This window comes from Dermacentor silvarum, chromosome 9, assembly GCF_013339745.2.
Source record: "Dermacentor silvarum isolate Dsil-2018 chromosome 9, BIME_Dsil_1.4, whole genome shotgun sequence".
Taxonomy (NCBI): Eukaryota; Metazoa; Arthropoda; class Arachnida; order Ixodida; family Ixodidae; genus Dermacentor; species Dermacentor silvarum.
The window spans coordinates 138,093,538-138,117,348 of NC_051162.1; the positions used below are offsets into that span (position 1 = coordinate 138,093,538).

General features: G+C 45.2%; 1 protein-coding gene across 1 annotated transcript; it reads left to right on the top strand.

The window, feature by feature from the left end:
- The first annotated feature begins 17,771 nt into the window (after window positions 1–17,771).
- On the top strand, window positions 17,772–23,562 carry LOC125939909 (uncharacterized). Its single transcript, XM_049655435.1, has 5 exons — window positions 17,772–17,872; window positions 19,088–19,131; window positions 19,316–19,424; window positions 20,383–20,556; window positions 23,491–23,562. Exons 1-5 carry the CDS (start codon window positions 17,772–17,774, stop codon window positions 23,549–23,551), a joined length of 489 nt encoding a protein of 162 aa, XP_049511392.1. The 3' UTR covers window positions 23,552–23,562.
- Window positions 23,563–23,811: the final 249 nt, after the last annotated feature.

Below are 23,811 nucleotides of genomic sequence, written 5' to 3' on the forward strand. Positions count from 1 at the left end.
TTTTTTTCAGTGGATACCGGCACACTGCAGCAACAAACCCAGCAATTGTGCAGCTGATGTAGCAGTGGGACAGGTACATCAAGAAAACACAACAACCGCACTTCCTTTAACTAGGTCTGGAATACGGTGCATATTAAGGAATGACATCCACCCGTAATAGCAGAAGAACATAGTTCGACGGAACTTATAGGACTTTTGATATTTACTATATTGATCCCCTTATTGGACTCCATATAACGATAGAGCTCAACAGGAGTCTCCAAACACTTGTTCACTGTATGCGACCGAGCTACCGTCTACACAAAACAGTTTCTACGTTGCACTGGCCGTGATGAAAACCCTCCCTGCGGATGTGGCGGCGCAGATGAGAATGTAGAATATCTTGTTTTTGAATGCCGCAAACACTCTGAACCATGCTTCATAAACAAATCCACTCCTGCCCGGGCCACATGTTGGCCTGCAGTATACCGTATATAAAAAATAAATAAAGAGAAGCCGACTGGCGTAAAAACTGATGAGGCTTAATAGCATACCGATGGATAAAGTTGTTAGCTTAAGAAGTGCATGTATGCTTTTGCCCGGAGAAATTGAGATTGCATGTAAATTTAGTGTATGTATGCATGACAGTAGATGCATTCTTGTTCCGAAACATTGATTTCTGTCAGATATATTATTTTCCCTCTGATGACATGCTGCAGTGTCCACCTGGAGTGCATGTAGAGAGATTGTGGCAATTTAAGCTCTGTTTCTATGTTGTGAAATTTCCTACTTTGAGGATTCATCGTAATGGCAATCTATAATGCGTCTATTTTACCCTTGTGATATAGTTCCATGTTTCTCTTGTGAAAAAAGCATCCGGCACCATCTCTTGGTTTCAACATCCTACGTTGTAATCATGCATGTCAATAAAATGTAAATGGGAAAGGTATGTACGTAATTAGTCCATGTGCCAGGACTCAGGTTAGCTTAAATCGTCTAGCAAAGCGCACTAGTCCCATGAAAAAACAGGGTGTGGTAGCAGCGTTTAAAGATGATATTCGCGCACCTCAACTTGGTACAGCATTCATATAGCGAATCGGCTATTATAGCCGCCTGTATACCGCGTTGCATATCCACCGGTGACCAAGTGCGGTATTCTGTAAGAGTCTAATTAGTGGACAGTCCACCTCGGCTGTCACTGATTAGCTGCTGCTTCACGTGCAGGAAGGAGACTGGCTGGCACCTTCCTGCACGTCAAGCAGCAGCCAATCAGCGACAGCCGAAGTGGACTGTCCACTATATGGACTCTTACAGAATACCGCACCTGGTCTGCCTTTTGCGGAATTACGCACTGAAACAACAGATGGTTCCTAAATATCCGCACTACTACTAATACAGCGTTGTTTTTACGTCAGCCCTAAATTTACTCAAATCGCGTCACTACTTATGAATTATCTGTCCAGGCGGACATCATTTTCAAGAAAAAGCTAAGCAATCAATTAATTCACATAATTTCATCAATTACATCAATTAACATTAATTAATTTCAAACTTTATGGCACATGTTTATACTGGAAGGACGGGAACAAACAGCGCTAGGACGGGATGAAGTGAGTAGACAGACAAGGCACACCCCGCAGGGGCGTCTGCGTTGGCAGGCGTTTGGTGTGTGGCGACACCACGGACCCGAGCACACGAGGGTTGGACCCTCCCGCGTGTAGCCGTGCGTGGCTTAGCCGTGTCCGGGGAAAGGGGGATCCTGGGGGTTGAGCCGATGCCGGGTGTTTGGACCTTTAAGGCCCCTCGGCGGAGGCAACACATCCCTTTGGCCTCTGCTTCACGTAGACGGCACCCCCGGACTGACCCACCCGGGGGGAATCGGTAGTTGCCCTTTCCTGTCCTTCTCTCCCAATCTTCGTCTTTCTCTTTCACTTTCAATCTTTCCTGTCCTCTCTTTATTTTCCTTTTACTTCCGATTTCATGGGCAGCAAGGGTTAACCTTGTGCATTATATCCAGCCTTGGGTATAGGTATTTGGTTATAGTGGGGATGCACCGTTGGCGTGCACAGAACTGAATAGTTTGTCCTGTGTCGTCCCCTAGTTGGGCTCCATGGTGGGTGGCGGCCATCCCTGCCGAATATAGGAATCTCTTAATGGAATCCAATTTCCCCCCACTACCTGATCGCTCCCTCAAGAGGGGGCGCACCGATGAAAGCTTCAATTTTTTCATGCAGCCGAAAGAAACATTCCCAAAGTACCACGTAATCCACAGTCAGCATGAAACCAAGACAGTCCGCACAATATCTCCTTTTGTTGTGTCAAAATCTTTGACAGAATCGCTCGGCCCAGGCTACAAAGTAACTAAGATGGGAAGCGGCGACCTTCTTCTTGAAGTTCGAGACAAGACCCAGTACAGCAAATTAACAAAACTCATTGCTTTTGGAGACATTCCCGTATCAGTGGGCCCACACAGATCATTGAACACTGTCCGCGGTGTCATCTCTGAAGATGACCTAATTGACCTTAGTGAGAGCGAGCTACTCGAGGGGTGGCAAGATCAGAATGTAGTAAAAGTACAAAGAATAACCATCAGGCGCGATGACAAGCAAATCCCGACGAAACACATAATCATTACCTTTGGAACAAGTAACCTACCAGACTCAATAGAAACTGGATACTGCAAACTCCGTGTACGGCCATACATCCCGAATCCGCGCCGATGCTTCAAGTGTCAGCGGTTCGGGCATGGTTCGCAAACCTGCCGAGGGCGCACCACCTGTGCAAAATGTGCATCCAATGAGCACCTATCTGACTCCTGCACTTTCACCACCCGCTGTGCTAACTGTGACGGAGATCACCCCGCGTACTCCCGTTCATGTCCGTCTTGGAAAAAAGAGAAGCAAATCATTGAACTCAAAATCAAATTTAATCTGTCGTTCCAAGAAGCACGCAAGCGTTTCTCTATGCATAACCAGTCTAGTCCGTCCTACACCGATGTGGCGCGCCGGGGGGCAGCGCCACGTCATTCGGCGGCCGCTCAAGTCACACGGAGTGTGACGGCAGCCACACCATCAGCCCCCCCGGCTGGAGCAGCCAGCGCTGTTCCGCCCCCTGCTAAGGAGGGCCAGCAGACCCGCGGGCCTGCCGGACCCAGGGCCACTGCCCGTGCAGATAGGCCCGAAACCCCCGCAAACGTGCCCGCTGAGCGGGCACTATCCACCGCCTCAGATGAGGTGATGGATACAAGAAAAACACCGGCGTCTCAGACGCCCAAAGAACGGCGCAGCTCCCTCGAGCGCGCCGGGAAGAAAGGGAAAACCCCCATCACGGGGCCTGGAAAGGCCTCGTGAGCTAGCTTAATTTACCTCTCAGACACACAGCACAAAACACATATAAAATGGATACACAGATACTGCAGTGGAATGTTAGAGGTTTACTCCACAATCTTGATGACATTCAGGAACTCCTTCACAAGTTTAATCCAAGGGTGCTGTGTGTCCAAGAAACCCATCTTAATTCTTCTCATGCGAACTTTCTCCGGCAGTATGCCATTTACCGAAAAGACCGCAACGACGCCCTTGCCTCGTCGGGCGGTGTGGCCATAGCAGTAAATAAAGGTGTTGCTTGCCGGCAAATACAGCTTAAAACGCCTCTGGAGGCAGTTGCTGTCCGTGCAGTACTCTTTAACAAGATGGTAACAATTGCTTCACTATACATCCCCCCGAACTACCACCTATCAAAAGCAGAATTTCACAGCTTCATCTATGAACTGCCCGAACCTTATGTTGTCGTTGGAGATTTTAATGCACACAACACCCTTTGGGGAGATTGTCGCTGTGATGCTAGAGGGCGCTTAGTAGAAAACTTCCTCCTCTCTACAGATGCATGCCTACTAAATAAGAAAGAGCCTACATTTTACAGCGTGGCAAACAAAACATATTCATCTATCGATTTAAGCATCGCATCTAGTACACTCGTGCCATACCTAGAGTGGAACGTGATTAAAAATCCATATGGAAGTGACCATTTTCCTATCGTCCTAAAATTAACAAAAGCTGATGAGTGCTCTCCACGCGTCCCCCATTGGAAAGTCGAGTCAGCCGACTGGAAGCGGTATGAAGAACTCACGCGCATAAACTGGGAAGACATCTCTACGCTTCCTATAGATGATGCAGTGGCATATCTGACGGCATTTGTTGTTGATACGGCGTCAATATGTATCCCCGAAACAAATGGTTCACCTTCCAAACGACGTGTTCCCTGGTGGAACGATGAATGTAGGGAAGCGCGAAAGAAACAAAATAAGGCTTGGAATCACCTCCGCGACTCTCCGACTACAGAGAATCTTATCAGCTTCAAGAAAATAAAGTCTGAAGGAAGAAGAACACGCCGCCGTGCCAAAAGGGAAAGCTGGCAAAGATACATATCTAGCATAAATTCTTATACAGACGAAAGAAAAGCTTGGAACAGGGTAAACAAGATAAAAGGCCGTGAAACTCATCCTCTACCATTGGTGAATACACAAGGAGAAACTCTTGAGGCCCAAGCTGATTCTCTAGGGGAACATTTTGAGTACATTTCCAGTTCATCCCATTATTCAGACACATTCCTGAGACACAAGCGACAAGCAGAGCGACTGCCTCTGGATCGGAAAGGAGACAGAAATGAACCTTACAACCGTCCATTTAACATGGCAGAATTTCAGGCTGCACTAAATTGTTGTAATAAATCGGCCCCTGGAAACGATCGAATAGTTTACGAGATGATAAAACACTTACACCCCGAAGCACACAAAACACTCCTATCGCTTTTCAACGCCATTTTCTCTGCCAGCTATATTCCGTCCGCCTGGAAGGAAGCAATCATAATACCTATTCTTAAAGAAGGCAAGGACCCGTGTTCGGCCAGCAGCTATAGGCCTATAGCCCTGACAAGCTGCTTATGTAAACTCTTTGAGAAAATGGTGAATCGACGCCTGATCCATTATCTTGAAATCAACAAAATAATAGACCCCTTGCAGTGTGGTTTTAGGGAGGGTAGATCCACAACTGATCACCTTGTTCGCATCGAGGCGAATATACGGGATGCCTTCGTGCACAAACAGTTTTTATTATCGGTATTTTTAGATATGGAGAAGGCATACGATACAACTTGGCGTTTTGGAATTCTCCGTGATCTGGCTGCAATGGGAGTCCGAGGCAACCTTTTGAGAGTGATTCAAAGCTATCTATCTAATCGCACGTTCCGTGTTAGGGTTGGTAATATCCTATCTCGTCCATTTACTCAAGAAACGGGCGTACCACAAGGTGGTGTACTGAGCTGTACTCTATTCGTTGTGAAAATGAATTCGCTCAATACTGTCTTACCTAGTACGATGTTTTATTCGGTGTATGTGGATGATGTACAAATAGGTTTTAGATCATGTAACATTTCTATCTGTGAGCGACATGTACAACTTGGGTTAAACAAAGTAAGTAAATGGGCTGACGAGAATGGATTTAAACTGAACCCTCAAAAAAGCACTTGCGTTCTTTTCTCGAACAAGAGAGGTATACTACCTGACCCCTGTATTCATCTTAATGGACAACGGCTATCTGTGAGCCATGAACACAAATTTTTAGGCCTCATTTTAGACACTAAATTAACATTTATCCCCCATTTAAAATATCTGAAAGCGAAGTGTCTGAAGACAATGAATCTACTGAAGCTATTGTCCCGGACATCTTGGGGAAGTGACAGGGGATGCCTTTTAAACCTCTACAAAAGTCTCATTCGGTCGCGCCTCGACTATGGGGCTATAGTATACAACTCCGCTGCACCTAGTGCTTTGAAGATGCTGGATTCCGTTCACCACTTAGGTATCCGTGTTGCTACAGGTGCCTTCAGGACTAGTCCTGTAGAAAGTCTGTACGTTGAATCAAACGAGTGGTCACTACATCTCCAAAGGACATACTTAAGCTTTGCCTACGCCCTGAAGGTTAAATCAGATAGTCAGCATCCATGCCATTCTACCATTCGCGACATGTCCGCGGCCAGGCTGTTCCGTAACCGCCCGGCCACTAGGCCTCCTCTGTCACTTCGGTTGGAAGCACTGTCAGAAGAATTAGGCGCCCCTCTTCTGAAGAATGTTCTAATGGCTCCTACTCGGCTGCCACCACCTTGGGAGTGGCAGAATATACAGTGTGACATTTCTTTTGCTGAAATATCGAAACGAGCACCTGATACACGTATACATTCACATTTTCGTGAACTTCAGGATAAGTATTCTTGTGCTGAATTCTATACAGACGCTTCGAAGTCTCCTGCTGGTGTTGCCTATGCAGCTCTAGGACCATCGTTTTTAATATCTGGTACATTAAATCCACATACAAGTATTTTTACGGCAGAAGCGTACGCGATACTCTCTGCAGTTAAACACATAAAACAAATGAACCTCGCAAAAGCTATTGTGTTCACGGACTCATTGAGTGTAGTCCGAGCTCTAATGAGCGTACGAAAAAACAAGAACACTGTTTTTAACGAACTATATGCATTGCTGTGCTCAGCTTATACGGTTAAACAAGTCATCGTCCTATGCTGGGTGCCTGGCCATAGTGGCATAAAAGGCAACGAAGATGCTGACGAGAACGCTACCTCAGTAGTTTTTAGCAACGCCGACAGAAACATACCAATTCCAGCCACAGACCTTAAACCATATTTACGTCATAAGCTGAAGAAGCACTGGCAGAAACAGTGGGATACCCAGGTATCCAATAAACTGCATTTTATCAAACCAAAATTAGGGCACTGGATATCAGAGAAAACAGCACGATACAAAGAAGTGCTCCTCTGCCGATTAAGAATAGGCCATACCTTCGGCACCCACTCTTACCTACTGACAGGAAGTGATACTCCGTCATGTCGAAGGTGTGGCGACACCCTTACAGTGCTCCATGTCCTCATCCAGTGCAAGGAAATAGAAAGGGAGCGTAAAAAGTACTTTTATTCTGCATATCGCCAGCATATCCCATTTCACCCAGCATTTTTTCTGAGCAACGAACCACTTTTTAACATAAACACAGTTTTTAGCTTTTTAGATGAAATTAACGTCTTAGAAATCATTTGGCCAGGTCATGCGTAGCACAGCCTCGTCTTCGAGGCTGTAGCCGCAGTGACATAAGTTCTTATACCACATGCCTCTCAGCTCTCTACTTCAAGAGCCCTGTGGAGGCAGTAGTCCTTGTATGTCATTTATTATATCACCTTTTCATAGTGAAACTTTTATGCTCATTTTTATTTTATCATGAATCATTGTCATTCTATTTTACGCTGTTTACAGCGACCCGTTCTTAGGCCTCTTTACAGCCACATAACATGTACATTAGCAACTCAATTAAATCACTTCATTCATAATACATAAACATTTTATTACCATATGTCATGGCGCTCTTTGGCCATAGCTGGCCCTTGCGCCATTAAACACCACACATCATCATCATCATCATCAGACAAGGCACCGAACTAACAAACACTGGTATATTGGTGGGAAAGCGATATATACAATACACAGGTTCAGCGCAGAAGGCCAGAAAAACACGGTTTCTGCGCCGGGAAGGGAATGAAATCATCACATCACGCGCGTCGTCATAGCAGGTTATCATGTTTTTAACAAGTAGTTAATCTCGCAGCTATGCAGAGAAACCGAGGGTTCGCTGACGCAGGAGTTTCCGTGCGATTGAACGCAAAACGCTTCCCGAATCTCGTCCCGTCCTAGCGCTGTTTGTTCCCGTCCTAATGATGTACCAACCAGCCCAGACCAGCACATTCCTTATACTGGAAATTTAAAAGGAATCGTCATAAAAGTCCAATTTCGTGCTTCTACATTTCATAATGGCGATGTAACAGAAATAATCTGTGGCAATTTATTTGAAGTTGCCTGTAAGCACGTGGCACTGCGAAGCGCGCCTCGTGGTGCAAGCCCCCCTTCCCCCCCCCTCCCCCTTCCCATAGTCGGGTGGCGTAAAATTAAGCTTCGCAGTACAGTACGATAAAGCTATCTGTCTCGTCCCTGCTGGTGAAGCAACTATGCGTCTAATCGGGAGTTGCGCAAGCTATTTTCAGCGCGAGCGGCGAAGCCAAGGCAGCTTTTGATGAAATATCAATAACATGCTGCGCTCTCGCATATGTTTCGCTTCCGCATATATACCATGTATAAGTGTCTGACACTTGGTATTTAATATCTGCCCACCGAAACAAATGCCGCTGTACAGAACCGAGGAACAGCCTGAACATCGGCAGTCGTTGATCTCCAAGAAAAAGCGCGTTCTTTACGTGGATAACAACATTTGTGGTTTTTCTTACTGACATTTCCACTCTTCACGGCGAATTACGTTTCCTGGAAACATTACGGGCAAATTGGGCGAGCGTTGTGTGCGATGGTGCCCTGTATATTTTGACAACTGGCTGCTTAAACTTTTCGCACTGGAATCTAATTAAAGAAATTCAGAAGGCTGTAGGTTCACTGCAGATATATAAGGGGAAACCACATCTTTCCAGCGCCCACGCTGAAGCGGCACAAAAATGATTACGAGTTTGAAAGATGCCTCACTGCCGATTATGACAGTCCTTGGTGAGTTTTCTGCACTAAAAGGCTGTTTAAGGCACGAGTAGTGGGAATATCTTTCGATACGTCCTGTTTATGCACTTAGTAATGGTTTCCTTTTTTTTTAATTGTCACACGTGTTCCCACACGGCACACTATACGTAAATAAATGCGTGTACACCTACCTTGTAAGAAGCTGCATAAGTGGCGGGTCGAACTCTTTGTCCAACATTTTCTTTGTCGAGAGAAGAAAAAATATTAACGAGGTTTTCCAGAAACTCTCCTGTTTGCAGAGGACTAGAAATAAAAACCAATTTAAATTAATGTTCTGACGTTTGATCTATTGACCAATAAGGATGGTTTCACTCGTGTATGACATGCAAAACAGTTTTATCACGCTTACTTACTTCTTTCATTATTTAACAATAGGATACGAACCTAATAATTTCAAGAGAACTAGTTGCATGGCATTTTTTCGAGCCCCGACACAACCTTCTTTACACGGGAGTTAAGTACCGGTGGCCAGAGGAAAATATATATAGAAGTGATACTGAAATAAAAATTCAGCTACAGATAAAACAGATGAAATGCCTCTTTAGTGGTTTGTTATTGTTAATTATTATTGGTAATGTTTCTTATAAGCTTTTGTAGGCAACCACGGGAAATGCTTGGACATTGAAGTGGAATCAAGCCTAAGCAGATACGGTACTGCGTGCATGTTTTTTTTTTTTTTTCGTATTTTGCATAAGACATGAATCCTAGCAGCCATTTAAAGCTCGCACACAGCAATGCCGAGGAAAACAGACAACAAATTGTTTTTGTATTAATTTACATAATCAAGGATGAGAGCTCAATTTGCAATAAACATCGTTTTCTTCATATAGTTAACGCAATAGTTAAGCTCGCGAAAAGGACACTCGCCACCAGTGGCCATCAATTCTTGACCTTATACTAAATATCTTTACCACAAGTGTTACAAGACGTCCAGCTCCTGGCTGTCCATAGGGCCCGTGAACGAGCGGAGAGGCACACCTCTCTGTTCCAACATGGGACTAGCCAACGGCAAGCAGGCCCCCCTCAGGACCCCAATAGCTTCTCAGGACCCCAATAAAGTTGTTTACTACTACTACCACAAGTGTTCCAAAATATAGAGCCCCTATTCTCTTGATCAGTAATTGCGTAGCGAGGGCCTTGACTTTGGCAGACTTGAGATTTCGGGTATAGAATACAATGATTTATTGGCCAATGAGCTGCTGTTAAGGTCACGAGACGCCTGCAGTTTAAAGGTTGTTTCAATAAGCCTCCACGACGATGAGTGACCCTGGTTAACAGCCCTGCAGAGATAGGCTTTTACCATATATACAGACATACCAAAGTAAGAGGGCGAATGACATGCTAAGTAGCTCAATTGGTAGTGCTTTCTTGCCCTCCATGTTGCCTGTCATACTTCCTTGGTATGGAATGCATAATACGTATATGGCCCTCGCAATAAAAAGTGGCGTTTATCAACTACAGCACACATAAGAAGCGCTACGCATGCATGATATATTTTTCTCCGAACATGTCCTGTCATAACATGTAAGCTTCGTTTCCTCCTGGTCTACCTTTTTTTTTTTTTTTCGTGCATAGATGCGGACGATCTTCCGGCAAATATATCATTGAATCTGCAGGTTTCTTACGACAAAGGCTATACCAAGGATCCTCAGACAAAAAGGAACGTTCATCAGTACATAACTAAATTTGTTAAAAGCGTGCGTATAAGTGTTTTCTTGACAATAAATCCCGTGCACGTTGTTCTTCATACTTTGGACTGGAGAGGAATAGCTGTTAGTAGTTCTGTATTACAAGAAACGTTTATGTTTTTTATGCTTTCTTGTGATTTATTTATTATTATTTATCAGTATTTCTTTCGTAATAAATAATTTATGTTTTGCCTGTTGAAATGTCGACTGAGCGCAGCCTACTCCATCTCTATAACCCTTGAAAATTCATCCTGTTTAATACATGTACTGTTGCCTACAGCTGTTGTCTATAGCTATTACCACTTGAGTTGTAGAATCCACAGGCATTCAGAAAACCTCAATTCATTGCTTTAAAATGCAGACGGCAAAATGACAACTTTTTAAACTATAATAACTATGGGCCGAAGTCACTTTTTTTTTTTCGTTCTTGCTCTCTAAGATTGGCCAACCTCAATATCTAATAATATATCAAACGTCACGATTGGCTGACATCTGTCTGTCCCAGCGAACAGTTATATAGCACAAGAATATTTTGTGAATACGGGCGGTTATATACACGGCACCCTTTACAGCATATCATTTTTGAGGAAACGCGTCGCACAGTATTTGCGTACTCTCAATTTACCCTTATCTCAAAAGGTCCGGGTTCAATAAATAGCACGAAGGCTCTTTTCCAAGATCAGCGTAATAGAAACTCGCTCATGTGCTAAGATTTGGTGCTCGTTAAAGAACCACAGGCAGTCTAAATTATTTTGGAGACTTTCAATACCGCGTGTCTCCCAGCCACAATGATGTTTTCGGTGGACGCTTAAGCTTCGTCTTTAAGATCAGAACGCGATACCGTTATCGGGACCCGTTCGCATCGCATCGTTCGCACACGGCAAGTAGGCTTCATTCACTGCAACACTGAACGTGGGAAAGCCAGCTTACAAAGACCAAGCTTACACCGATCCCCTTAAAGTCGGCTTCACTTTTAAACAGAAATGCATTGCTGGAAAGACGTTTTTCCAGGGGCAATATAAGTGGTCTTATATTAAAATGTGAAGGCCCTAGCACTTTTCTTATTATTTTATTAATTGTTTGCTATTGCCCCGACGCGCGCGCGTGTCCAAAACGAATTAGCAGGCGAAGTCCCAATTTGACCTGCCTAGGATGCGAGCACCATCTGGATATCATTTTCGCAAGTAAAGTACCCGAAACACGGCCGCGCGGCTGTAGGTCTGCTAGAAATGCTGGAAAAGGGGTTTGTGTTTGAGTTTCCTCGTAGCAGAATTAGGTTTTCTCGTACATTCAAATTACAATCCGACGCCGAATGGTGAAGTCATACTGTACCATTTTTCTGGCGGATTTCACTGTGAGAAATTCAATTTTTGTTCACCAAAACCTTGCACCACGTGGAGGGCCAGCGCGGTCGGGTTGGTTGGGGATGATTTTCTCCGCCATCCGCCGACATCGCACGCCGACGCCGGTTGCCGACGCCGGATTTTCTGCGACACAGGGCCCTTAAATGTTAAAATGTACTACCACAACACGCACCTTTCCTTTTTATCACCCTAACAGGTGAACAATTACTTCAAGTTTAATATGGACGACGAACCACGAATAAATTCAATCACATTTGTAGTGAGCAGAGAGGAACAGACCAAGGTAAGTTTGCCATGATCACGTTGACCTCCGCTTCATGCAGCCCAAACACTGTGCTACGATTTTAATTCGTAATGCAGTTTCTTGTATTTCGAAGTATCCAATCTCCATGAAGTAATCAATACGCCGTGTTCATCCAGACTACAATATCATTCTCGTAAATTCGAGAATACGTTATATGTATGCGCTTATATCTGTCCTGCTAAAAGCAAAAAAGCTTATCGATGCGAGTGACACTATGTTCGATAGGCTTGCTGTGTTAGCTAGCTCATGCACCATTACAATCGAAAAGGAAGCGTACACTGCACAAGGACAAAGGAAGATCTAGTGTCCCTGCCTCCTGAGCACTACAAAGGAGCTATTCGGCTTAATGACGTGAAACAAGAGTACGCGATCCGTGGACGAATAAGTTGCGGCAAAATCTTTCTGTTTCTAATGTGATTAGGGCGAATGTCATTAATTTCTGGGTACGCATTAATCTAATAGCATTCAAACTTAAGGCAATAGGCCCATTTAATTTCATATTTTACATACTTCGAAGTTGAAATTTATTGTCAATTGCCATGATTTCAAGCAATATATTACATTTCAAAACATTGTCTAGCTACGTCAGAGTTCGTTCTGCCCTATTTGATTTCGCTCCCTAGAGCTTGCTGTGAAGCTTGCTAACGTTTTCGTTTTATTTCTTTTTTTTTTCTCGCTAATATTCTGTGACATGCAAGCTTTTTTGCAAACATTGTACTCTTTTGTTTACCCATGAAGGGGAACATCATCAATGCCATCAAGAAAGCAGGTAGTCAAAGCGTAACCATAAACGCTACCAAAAAAGTGCTGAAAACTAAGGGAACCAGAGAGCACAAGAAATATCCTACTGCAGCCATAGTACTATTTCTCACGCTGTAAGTACATACACCTCTCAATATTTCTGAAGTTGTAGCAACATACTAATAACGCCATGTATATTTGTGTTGGAAATTGTAATGAAATTGGATGTAATTACCAATTGTTTTAATGGACATCGATGTGTAACCTGGTACTATATTTGGAAGTCATTGGATGCGTAATGTCTTCGAAGAATCGTTAATAGTAATAAAATAATTCGTTTAGGGGTCTGTGAATATTCGAAACCTTTGAATATTGAATCTAATATTCTCCTAATCGAATAGTCCTATTGGCAGCTACCCATATTCTTCAAACAGTTTTGAGTACATCGAAACCGTCAACCATCCTCAAAGATAACATTAAAGCGAATGTACGATAAATTTAATCCCGGCTGTCATGGCATCATTCGCACTCGCCGAAGAACCCTGCGTATGCGAAGTAGCTACTTCATCATCAGCAGCAGCGTATCTTTATGTCTACTGTGCGACGTAGGTTCTCCCAGCGATGTCCAATGACCCTTATCTTGCGCTAGATGCTTCCAAATTGTACCTGCTAATTTCCTAATTACATCACCCCAATTAATCTTCTGCCGTCCTCGACACCGCTTCCCTTCCCTTGGCATCCATTCTGTAACTCTAGTGATCCATCGGTTATCTACACTACTTAATACGCGCCCTACCCAGCTCCATTTTTTTACAGCGAAGCTGTTATGGGCTCAGTCTTCGATGGTCGCGTTCGGATGTAGAAAAAAAATTCTCATTGGCGGTATGCTGTATGTGCGAGTGAAAGCGCGCGAGGGACGCGCGCTTTCACGGGGAACGAACGCACGGCGGACAGCAAACGCCACTTCCGTCGCGCGAAAGGCCGTTGGGGGACGGGAGGGAGGGAGGGGAGGCGACTTTTAGCTGCGGCACCAAATGCCTATCTTGGGACCGGGCGCAAGGGGAACTGGCGACTCAATCTCCCACGCGAAAGGAGGACAGCGGGAAGGCAGCGCGGGAGGGAGGGGTTGCGGCTTCTGCTCTGCGAGCAACTTGTACTTTGCGCGGCGCCGGGCGGTCGCACCGTATCTTGAAAGCGATCTGCAGCACAGCTCCTACCTTTGTATGAGCTGTGCTTTCGCCGCTCAGTTTCCGTTGAAGCGATAGACCGCATGAACCTTCGCTCGCTGCTTCTGGCGCGCTTGCTCACGCCAGCGTTTTGACAGCGGTTTTGTGCGGTCACACAAACAGCGCGCAGAACTATTGTCGACGGCGGCGGCGTTTTTCCCGCGTTCGCACCGAACGCGCGCGGGGTTGGTAACGTGTTTATGAAGAACGTGCCAATCTTTGCCGTACACCCTATGGCGGTGTACCGTAGCGACCATAAGGCCATGGTCCCTGTGGTCACTAAATAAATGAAAACCACCGGATCATATCTATTTCTCATTCATTAATAGTTCAAATAACCAATTACACGATCGCATCTTAATAGTCATAATTGGAAATACATAATTCCCACCATAGTACAGCTTCGCTGGTCTTCCATCTCCACCCCAGTGGAAGGGCTGGCGGTTTTTTTCCTCTTAATGTCAGCTAGAATATCAGCCTTTCCCCGTTTGGTATCTCATCTACACCGCACTCTCCCGGTCTCTTAACGTTACGCCTAACATTTTTTCCATCGCACTTTGCGCAGTCCTTAACTTCTGAACCTTCTTTGTTGAACTCCAAGTTTCTGGCCCATATGTTAGCACCAGTAGAATACAATTATTCCAACTAACTACTTATTTGTTCCTAATGTTCCATTTCTATTTTAATAAGCAAGCCTTTATAACGTGGAATGTAATGACAGTAACTTGTTACCGTGAATTGCACTATAGGCTGTTAACATTATGTTATAATAGTGGTAGGACACCTCTTCATTATTCGAAATGTACTCCAAAAATATTCAATATTTAATTTGATTTGAGTCGCTTCCGGCACTATTCGATTTGTGGCCAATTCGGTCTCAAAAATTGCTATTCGCGCATCCGTAATAATTATAATGCACGTCGTCAAATAACGCCTTTGTAGTTACTAGTTTGTTAAGATCAATAGATAGCAGTATTCAGCTATTTATTAGGTTAGGAATCTGTCATAATTTATCTATTTGTCGTGACACACAGGCCCTACTTGGTGGTGAAAATTTTGTTTACGTTGTCATTGAAAAGAATAGATGATATGCGAAATTCCGTAAGCAGGCTTTGCCACAAATTTAACTTGCACTTATCTACTTGGCTGCGTTCCCGCTACTAGCACAGCGAAAGGTGAGACACGCTTTTTGAACGCTTGGATGGTGCGGGGACCAGCCAGCACGCCGACACCCTATTCACAATACTAACCCGACGTCCGCCATCTCGGTTTGGTCGGAAGTCAAGGTGTGTGGAGAAGCTCACTTGCATAATTTCGCATATCCCGTATTACCATTGTGGTTTCGTGCACGAGTGTCAAATCCTGGCCCAGCATAGCAACGTGACATTTCAATTTCTACTGTCTCCTTTAATTATAAACCTATCTGAATTGTGTTTTTAGGTAAGACACGCCCCATACATAGTTTTCACGTGACGTCATATCCGCCGCCTGCCCCGACCGTCCGCCATCGCTAGGCACCTCGCTACTAGCCGCTGGCCCACTGCGTTTGTGTTCAGCGTTCGCTTCTACGTGTAAACGCCGCATGTTTGCTGTCGTGAAAGCTTTGCGATGGCAAAAGTCAGGAGCCCTGAATTTTGCGCTTCCTACATGGACGAGCTTGTAGGGCCGACGCGGGCTCGCTACAAAGGTCGGAATGTGCGACGGCGTGGACCCATACTAGCGGCACGTTGGCGTGAATACCAGTTCAGAACCCGAGGTGCTCCCGGCCACGACGTACGTGGATATTATTATCTTGTCCCGTCCACAAGCTACGTCACGCTGAACGAAATAAAGGCTTACAAATCGCTGAAGGCGCACAATTACTTCACAAGCGGTTGGGTGAGGAAGGTTGCAGTGAAGCGCCTGTTGTCGGGTCTTACCATCATCCTCGGCGAGGTGAGTCAATGAAAGCATATGTTCTTTGGCGTGCGGCAGAGAAAACTATCTCAGTATTTTTTGCGCGGCTATATTCAGGGACAGCTTCCTTGCCACAAAGGTTCACCTGTATGCACTTTTTCCCCAAGCTTCAAAACGTGTGTGTTCTCTTCTTTCTGCGAGTTTTGGTTTACAGTTCGGTGCATGTCCGTGCATGTGAATTTTGTTGCGTTAGCCCATTATATTGAAAGCATGCAGGCATTCAAATATTGCTTAGCATATCGCTAAGGAAAGCACACATACCAAGAAATGACAATGCGAAGCAGTTTGCAGGCCGTTAAAAAAACAAAATTGGGGTTTTCCATGCTAAAATCACGATCTAATTATGAAACGCGCAGCAGTGGAGGGTTCCGGGATAATTTTGACCGCCCAGAGTTCTTTAACGTGCAGTACAACACAATTACATGGGCACGGGCGTTTTTCAGAGCGATAAGAGCGACCATGCGTGTGCGAGCAGGCGGTCACCAACCAGTACGGGGGCTATCGCTGCCGCCGATCATGCGTGATGTGCAGTGTTTTGGCGTGTTATATACTCGCCCGAAACAAAGTGACGACACGCACGTTGTTCGGGTCCTTCCGATTTATCCGGGAAAGCCACAGACACCGACGTATCTCCGACAGCATTCTTGTGCGTTCGCACTGCCATGTTATTACTTTTGGTGCAGACCTACGCCCGGTTCTGCTTAGCTCGGCTTCGAGGCAGTAGTACTTCTTGTGCGGCAGCCGAAAATCGCGCAGATTGGCATGATCACGACGCGAGAAGGACCTTCGGAACAACAACGCGTCAGCGCGCGCAGCCTGCTCCGCACGCTTCCGCAGGCGCGCAGGTGCCTAAAGATGGCGGACAGGCTCGCGGACCGGTGCGGAAGTGACGCACGTGCAAACTATGTATACGCGCCCTGCAAATGTGCATTAGGCTCTGGTAAGGGGCCCTTTAGAAAGAAGGGTATTGATGCATGGTGAGAAAACAAAACGTCTCATGTATACTTCTATTGACTAAGTATCGGAAACGCCAGGCCCCAATATCTTATGCGCGGAAAGAATTCCAGATCGTACGTGTAGCTGAGACGATAAAAAGATCAAGAATTAAAAAGCAGTGTAAGAAGGTAGAGAAAATAAGACCATTGTTAATCAAAATCTTAACACTTAATTACTGGTAGTAGCAGAAATGAATTAATTTGAACTAGCAGTTTTGGACACAATGTCAATAAATACCGCACCTTGAAGAAACAAAATGTAATTAACACTATCTAGTTGAAGGAGAGGAAGAAAGCGCGTGACAGAGCAAGCAGAAGAGCAGTGTCACAAACGAGCGCATAATCGAAGCGCGCGCCGCGCATCACTCAAGCCAGCAAGGAAATAAGACCGCCCCGCGGCAGCTTGGACAGAGGGAGAGAGCGCATACGCCACAGACAACGGGCCGTCTTGTTTCCTTGCTGGCTTGAGTGTTGCGCGGCGCGCGCTTCGATTATGCGCTCTTTTGTGACAAGCAGATACATCGACATGCGCGTAACATGCAAGTGTAGTGCACTTAAAAAAAAAAAGCGGTCTGGCTATTTCTATACTCTGCGCACGACTCCAGAGCGCTACGTCAAGCGCTATAGCGCTACGTCAAGCTGGATATTTGTCAAAATGGTTTCTCTTTAAGTACATTCATCAGAGAGGTTATATGTTCAGTAAGCACGGCTATTTTCTTTCTTGAGGTGTTTTCTTTTTTTACAGCGAAGCTCTCTATAGGATCCCGGGGGTGGTGGTGAAAAGTTTATTTTTCCTTTTGAAAAAAAGGGGCAGAGGGATAGAGGGAGGTAGGGGTCTACGCGCGGTAGTCCCTCGCAGTCCCTCGCGGGAGCCCACCCAAGGATGGCCTCCTGGATATCGGGCCTGGAGCTGAGCAAGGCCGCCCCCCACTGCTCCTCGCTACCTATTAATTTACGGAGGGAGGAGGAGCACCCCCACATGACGTGATTAAGACTGGCCTTGGTTTTCGAGCAAAATTTACAGCTACAGGAGGAGTGGACAGAGGGTATGGATGAGGTGAAGGAGAGGGAAAGGTGTGAGTCTGCAGCTGCCGCCACAGCACCTCGCGCTTGCGCGGGGATTTGTTTATCAGCTGCAGAAAGGTTAAACGGCCCAGGCGGTAGTGGCTACCAGATGTCTTGAAAAGTGAGAAGCTGATCCCGCGCAGCTAACGGAGCCGTTGCCGCAAGGGAGTCTGGCTCATCTAATGCCTGCGCCCAGACCGTAGCGTCGACAGACAGCAATGGTGGGCCGATCCCGGCAGCAGTGCAAGGCAGAGCATTAATGGTTCATACCCCCGTAAGGAAGAGGCTACAAGCAATGACTCATCAATCGCTCATACCCCCGTAAGCAAGCCAAAATGCAATGGCTCATAGCCCCGCGTAAGGCAGAGGCTACAAGCGCTCAGTAAAGTGAAGCGAACAGTGCATGCATTCTTTGGAATCACGCATACAACATACAGAACAGCATACGTTTCAATAAAGAACAAGCTCCAAACAAGCATCCGAACAGCATAATTAATGATAAGGGGCTCCTGGTAACAATGCGATGTACGTAGCGCTCCCCGCATACGTTTCCCGGTAAAGATTACTGGTGCGCAAGCAGCCTAGCAACCGATTTCAATGTTGTTTGCCAGCACCGATATGGGCGGCGAAGTGGTGTCAAAATTACCATTACTCCCATTCCTGCCATCACTCTAAAATAGCATTACTACACTTACTATATAAAGCCATAAAACATTGCATTCCCCCCTCAGCAGTTCTAGTGGTTGTTTATAGCAACAGCTTCGCTAGACGTCAACTTTCGCAGGGACGGGATCAATTTTTTTTTCGTAGACCACATAGACGACGATTGACTCGCGATCAAAATAAGCGTGTCTGGCACCCGAAAAAACACGCATCACCACCTATTCACTTCATTATTCAGTGAAATATGACAATGATACCCGCCGCGGTAGCTCAGTGACTGTGGAGCTCTGTTGCATGAGGCCGCGACTTCTATAGTCCCGGCCACGGTGGCCGCATTTCGACAGCGGCGACATGCAAGAACACTTGTGTACGAGGGTTTAGGTACGCGTTAAAAAAAACGCAAGTTATCAAATTTATTCCGAAAATGATTCATAGAACAGCCACAACTTTTTCGTTCTCTTTCTTTTTTAGGTATCCAGAAAGTGGCACCGAGGGATACAATGAAATATTTTACGGTTTGTTCACTCTTCTTTCGTTCCGTGCTCGGTAAAGACACTTTGACCTCCTCCAGCAGCACTCTAGGACCATGATTCTGCATAACAGATAAACGTCTAAGGATTAAGCGTTTCACAGCGGGGTGCTTGATTGTTCCTGCTGCATCTATACTCAACACGTTTACAGTTATTTTTTCTCCCTCAGAGGCTACAAAACTAGGCGGTTTCTGCACTGACGATCTCGCCACAGTGGTCCTAGATAAGCCGGGTGATCACTCCAGAATCCAAGCGGCTGTGCGAAATTTGGCAAAACTGTAAGTGTGGCTGTTCGTTGCTCTTTTGCCCCTGCACGGACCTGGATGTCTCATAAATAGCTGGTTTCATGTAATGATCTTTCTAAGAGACGGGAGGACAGCAGTGTGGATTAGCATACCTGCCAAACCTGTGAACTTTAAGATACGCAAGAATCCCGCAGACACAACCCCGTGTGGAAGGGAGGAAGAATTTAACTTTTTTTTTTCCCTGAGCCTAAACCTTTTATGGGCTACATGCGCATTTTATTAATGGTGACATACCTTTAGACGCAGCATACGAGCCGCAACAAACTTTGAAGAACAGACACTGACAAGCAGTGCATTGTTTTTTGAGATAACAGTGTCTTTTGCAGCGACTCTCAATCTATAGCCGACTTCGCCTGCTGTACAAGTTCGAACTTGTCAGAATGAACTGCTCATAGGAGCCATCTCTCTGGTGTCCTTTTACCATCGGAAGATCTCTGAAAATATCTTTGAAGTCCTACAAACGTAACTCTTTCGTGAACAGAATCTTTCGCAAAATTTGACTCAACGTTCTTAAAATCGCAGAACGAACCCAAATTCATGAACTTTACGAAAATTTTGCGAGAGTTGGCAAGTATGACATTAGAGAGCAGACAGGGGGTAGCCGATATTCTAGTTGACAACAACAGGAAGAAATGGAGCTGGGCGGGCCATGTAATGCGTAGGGAATATAACATATATTGTCAAGTAGACTCACGGAATCGTTTCCAAGAAAAGAGAAGTGCAGTCGAGGACGGCAAAAAATTAGGCGGCGCGATGAAATTAAGAAATTCGCAGGCATAAAATGGTGTCAGCTGGCACAAGTCAGGGGCAATTGGAGATCGCTTCGTCCTGCAGTGGACATAAAATAGGATGATGATGATGTCTCTGTCATTAAACGTGCGCTGATGCACCACAATAATGTGCGTTTGAAATTGAATTGTGTTATTTGCAGGTTAGGGGCCGTCAGAGATGGTGACGGACCCTCGCCTGGAAACGAAGTGCCTGGAAGTGATGGAGCGGAGCACTGTCCAGATAGCGACGGATATGTGTTAAGCTCGTCACCGGGCCCACAAAATGGCAAACAATTATCTGCATGTGTGCCGGAGCAATTGGTGTATGGTTTCATGTAAGTATACTTCCAGGCACAATACCGAAGACTACTTATGTAGAACGTGTTTACCGTGCGACGGCATCTCAAAGAACCTCACTATAATCATAAGTATACCCATCACCTTCCTATGAATCAATAATTCTGGAAATCTCTGACATCTGGATACCTCTGATGGGATGTTTTAATGCGTTAGCATTCTTATAGGGTACTAGGATCTGTATCCAAACTAGTTGGTAAGCGACATTTTAAGGCATCGTACAGCGCAATCAAAACACGGACAGCGGTAAAATTACGACACATAGAGCACTACCTGCAAGTAAATTTATTACACAAGAAAACCCGTAGATATGCATTCACCATTCGTTTCCGACTCGCTATATACGATCAGCTGCATGTCTATACTTTGTTTTTAATCCTTGACCTGGCGCGAACGGTGCAACAGGGGTCCCAAAAGGAGGTTTAGCCTTTCGCGAGATACTGGACTGAACACACGGCTTTAGTTGCCGCAACGTGGTGGAATTATATAGACGCACTTCCTTCTATTCATCGTCATCACTCCTTTCCTTTCTCATCGTCCTTACCCATGCACACACAGTAGCGGGTTAGAATAAGCTGTAACTAGGGTGCAGCGTTTTCGGTTCAAACCGAAAAAGAAAACGGGAAAGATCCGCCTTTTTTTTTTTGTGGGAAATCCTGGTTTAATCGAAAAGGTCAGTAAGGCCAAATATCAGAGACCTAAGGCGTCGAGTGCTTTGAAGGTGCGAGCTTACATAAGCGCTCCAATGCTAGCAGACTGGCGAGATCAAGGCGGCCTGCCACCCCTTCTTCAAGGCGCTGAGCCGTCTTCCCTAACTTGAAGGTTGAAGAAGAAAGAGCCTCGTTCTCTGCATAATATATAATATATCGTATTTACTCCTTTCGTATTCGCGGCCTATAACGCTGCGCCGAATACGAGAAGCGGGGAGGGACGGCGATGGCTCTTGCGAGTCTTCGCGCTGGGGCCCCTGCGGTGGGTGAATTGGGCAAGTTCACAGTTGCTGTAACGCGGGGGCTCGCACCCACCTCGACATTTCTTTCTGCATTTATCGTTGGTACTATGATAGCCGCACAATGTTGCAGATGATCTCTCATTCTATTTGTGCCCCTAGTCAAGCTGCTTTGAAAAACAGCTTTTTGTCACGGTCCTTCTTTCTGTATCTTGACAGAATGAAAATAAACTTGATTGATTGATTGATTGATTGATTGATTGATTGATTGATTGATTGATTGATTGATTGATTGATTGATTGATTGATTTCAAATTCATTATCTTAGTTCCTGCATATTATTACGGTATCACACGCAACAATATATAGTCAGACCGCCGTGTGACTTTGTGCCCTTGCTTTAGACTGCTTCTGGAAAGCTTCATTATTCTGTGTATATTGAGATGCAAGTACAGTGTTCAAGAGCAATATGTGCACCCATACAGCACGTGCGTGCGTAAAAGAGATTAGTTAACCAGATAAATACTGGGGGAGAAAGCGCTATAAGCTCGACACGAACAACTTATACAGCGAAAAAAAGCCGGTAAAAGCTCATTTAGAAAAATATTTACAAGAAAAAACGAAAGTAAACAACCTCGAGTGGAAATAAAAAACAGAAAGACATACGTTGAATTTGGGGAAAATAAAAGCCAAAAACGTTTAACACCTATAGCTATACCTCAGGCCGCACATTCTCCCTCTATCTATTTTTGTGATTATATTGTGTTACCGTACCTGCAGCATCCAGAAGCATATGCAGACAGCTTAGCATAAAGGCATCAGCTTGGTTTTGTGCAAGGCAAATCAGTACACGTTGACATAATGTAAAGGCATCCTACGATGCCGGTATCGCTGGTATGAACTTTTAGCCTAAGAGTCACTTAAGGTATTCAAAGCGACATTCATGAACCACTATAATCTTGGTGGTACTCCAACGTGAGCGCCATTATTGCTCCTTCCTAGGAGTAACGACAAGGCACCCTAATGATCCTACAGTGTATTCTACGATGGTGGATGGTGTCCCTGGTGTCCTAGTGTCTGAGCGAATGACCGTCGAGCTGCAGATCGTAACTGTCTGTGCTAAGCAACTTCTATTGTTCTTACGCAAACAACTTGAGCGGTACTGCCGCTTCGGGCTAATTACTGAAGGAACGTCTTGATGGAAGACGTCTGCCCACCCACCGCGATGGCCCTGTGGCTATAAAGTTGCGCAGCTAGCTGAGCACAAGGTCGCTCGTTCGATTGCCTGCCGCGGAGCCAGGCAATTGGGGTACAATGCAAAAGCGATCGTGTACCGTGCACGTTAAAGAACCCCAGGTGGTGCAAGTTTATCCAGAGCCCTCCATTGCTGCGTCCCTCATAACCAAATGTGCAGTCCCAGCACGATAATTAAAATTCTTACCTCAAGCTGAGCTTTGTTTCATCTTTGAACAGCCAAGTTAGTATTCACCATTGGATGAATACATGGAAGTGAGTTATAGGACATAGATGACGGAGATAAAGTAATCGAAATATTAATTATCGGTTCGTGTGCTCTGCGTCGAATGCGCATAATGCATTATTTGCACTCTAGCATGCATCATGTGTAAACGTTTTCATTAAGCGTGAGTTGAAGCGTATGTGCCTACATCGCTTACACGCCTCCAAATAACTATATGAGAGTATATAGCGGGAGGGCCGCGTTGTGGTTCTGACGTGATAACTTGTCTTCGTACGTGTTTTGCTACATGTGGACTTAAACTAAACAGGGTGACTACATCAGAAATACAGTTAATTAAAGTACAGGCGGTTCTATTTCTACAAGAACTTAAAGCGCTTCCTTATAATCATGATGCAGCTATAGGCTGTCTTTTCTGCAGCAACTTCTGTCCATCTTGTTTGGCGGCGTTTCATTTGCTCAGACAATCATCATCTCATACTGCAGACAACGCGATGCGATGTGCTGGAACAACACAACGACGCAACCAACGAAGAGGATCAAGTAGCTGGAGCATCCGAGGCAACACCTATACGCAGGTTGTTGTAGCATATATTAATTTCTTTCTTTTTCCGCATGGGTGCATTTTTACGGCAAGTTTGAAGGCACATATCTCCAAACTGGCGCCATTATGGAACTCCAATCCAAGTGGCTACACCTTGCAAACTCACCGGCTGCAATTCGCAAATTGCAATATGTGCCGTAAAGTTACTGATTCAAAACATAATTCATAGATTTTTGTTAATTAGCTGAATATGTGTTTCGATT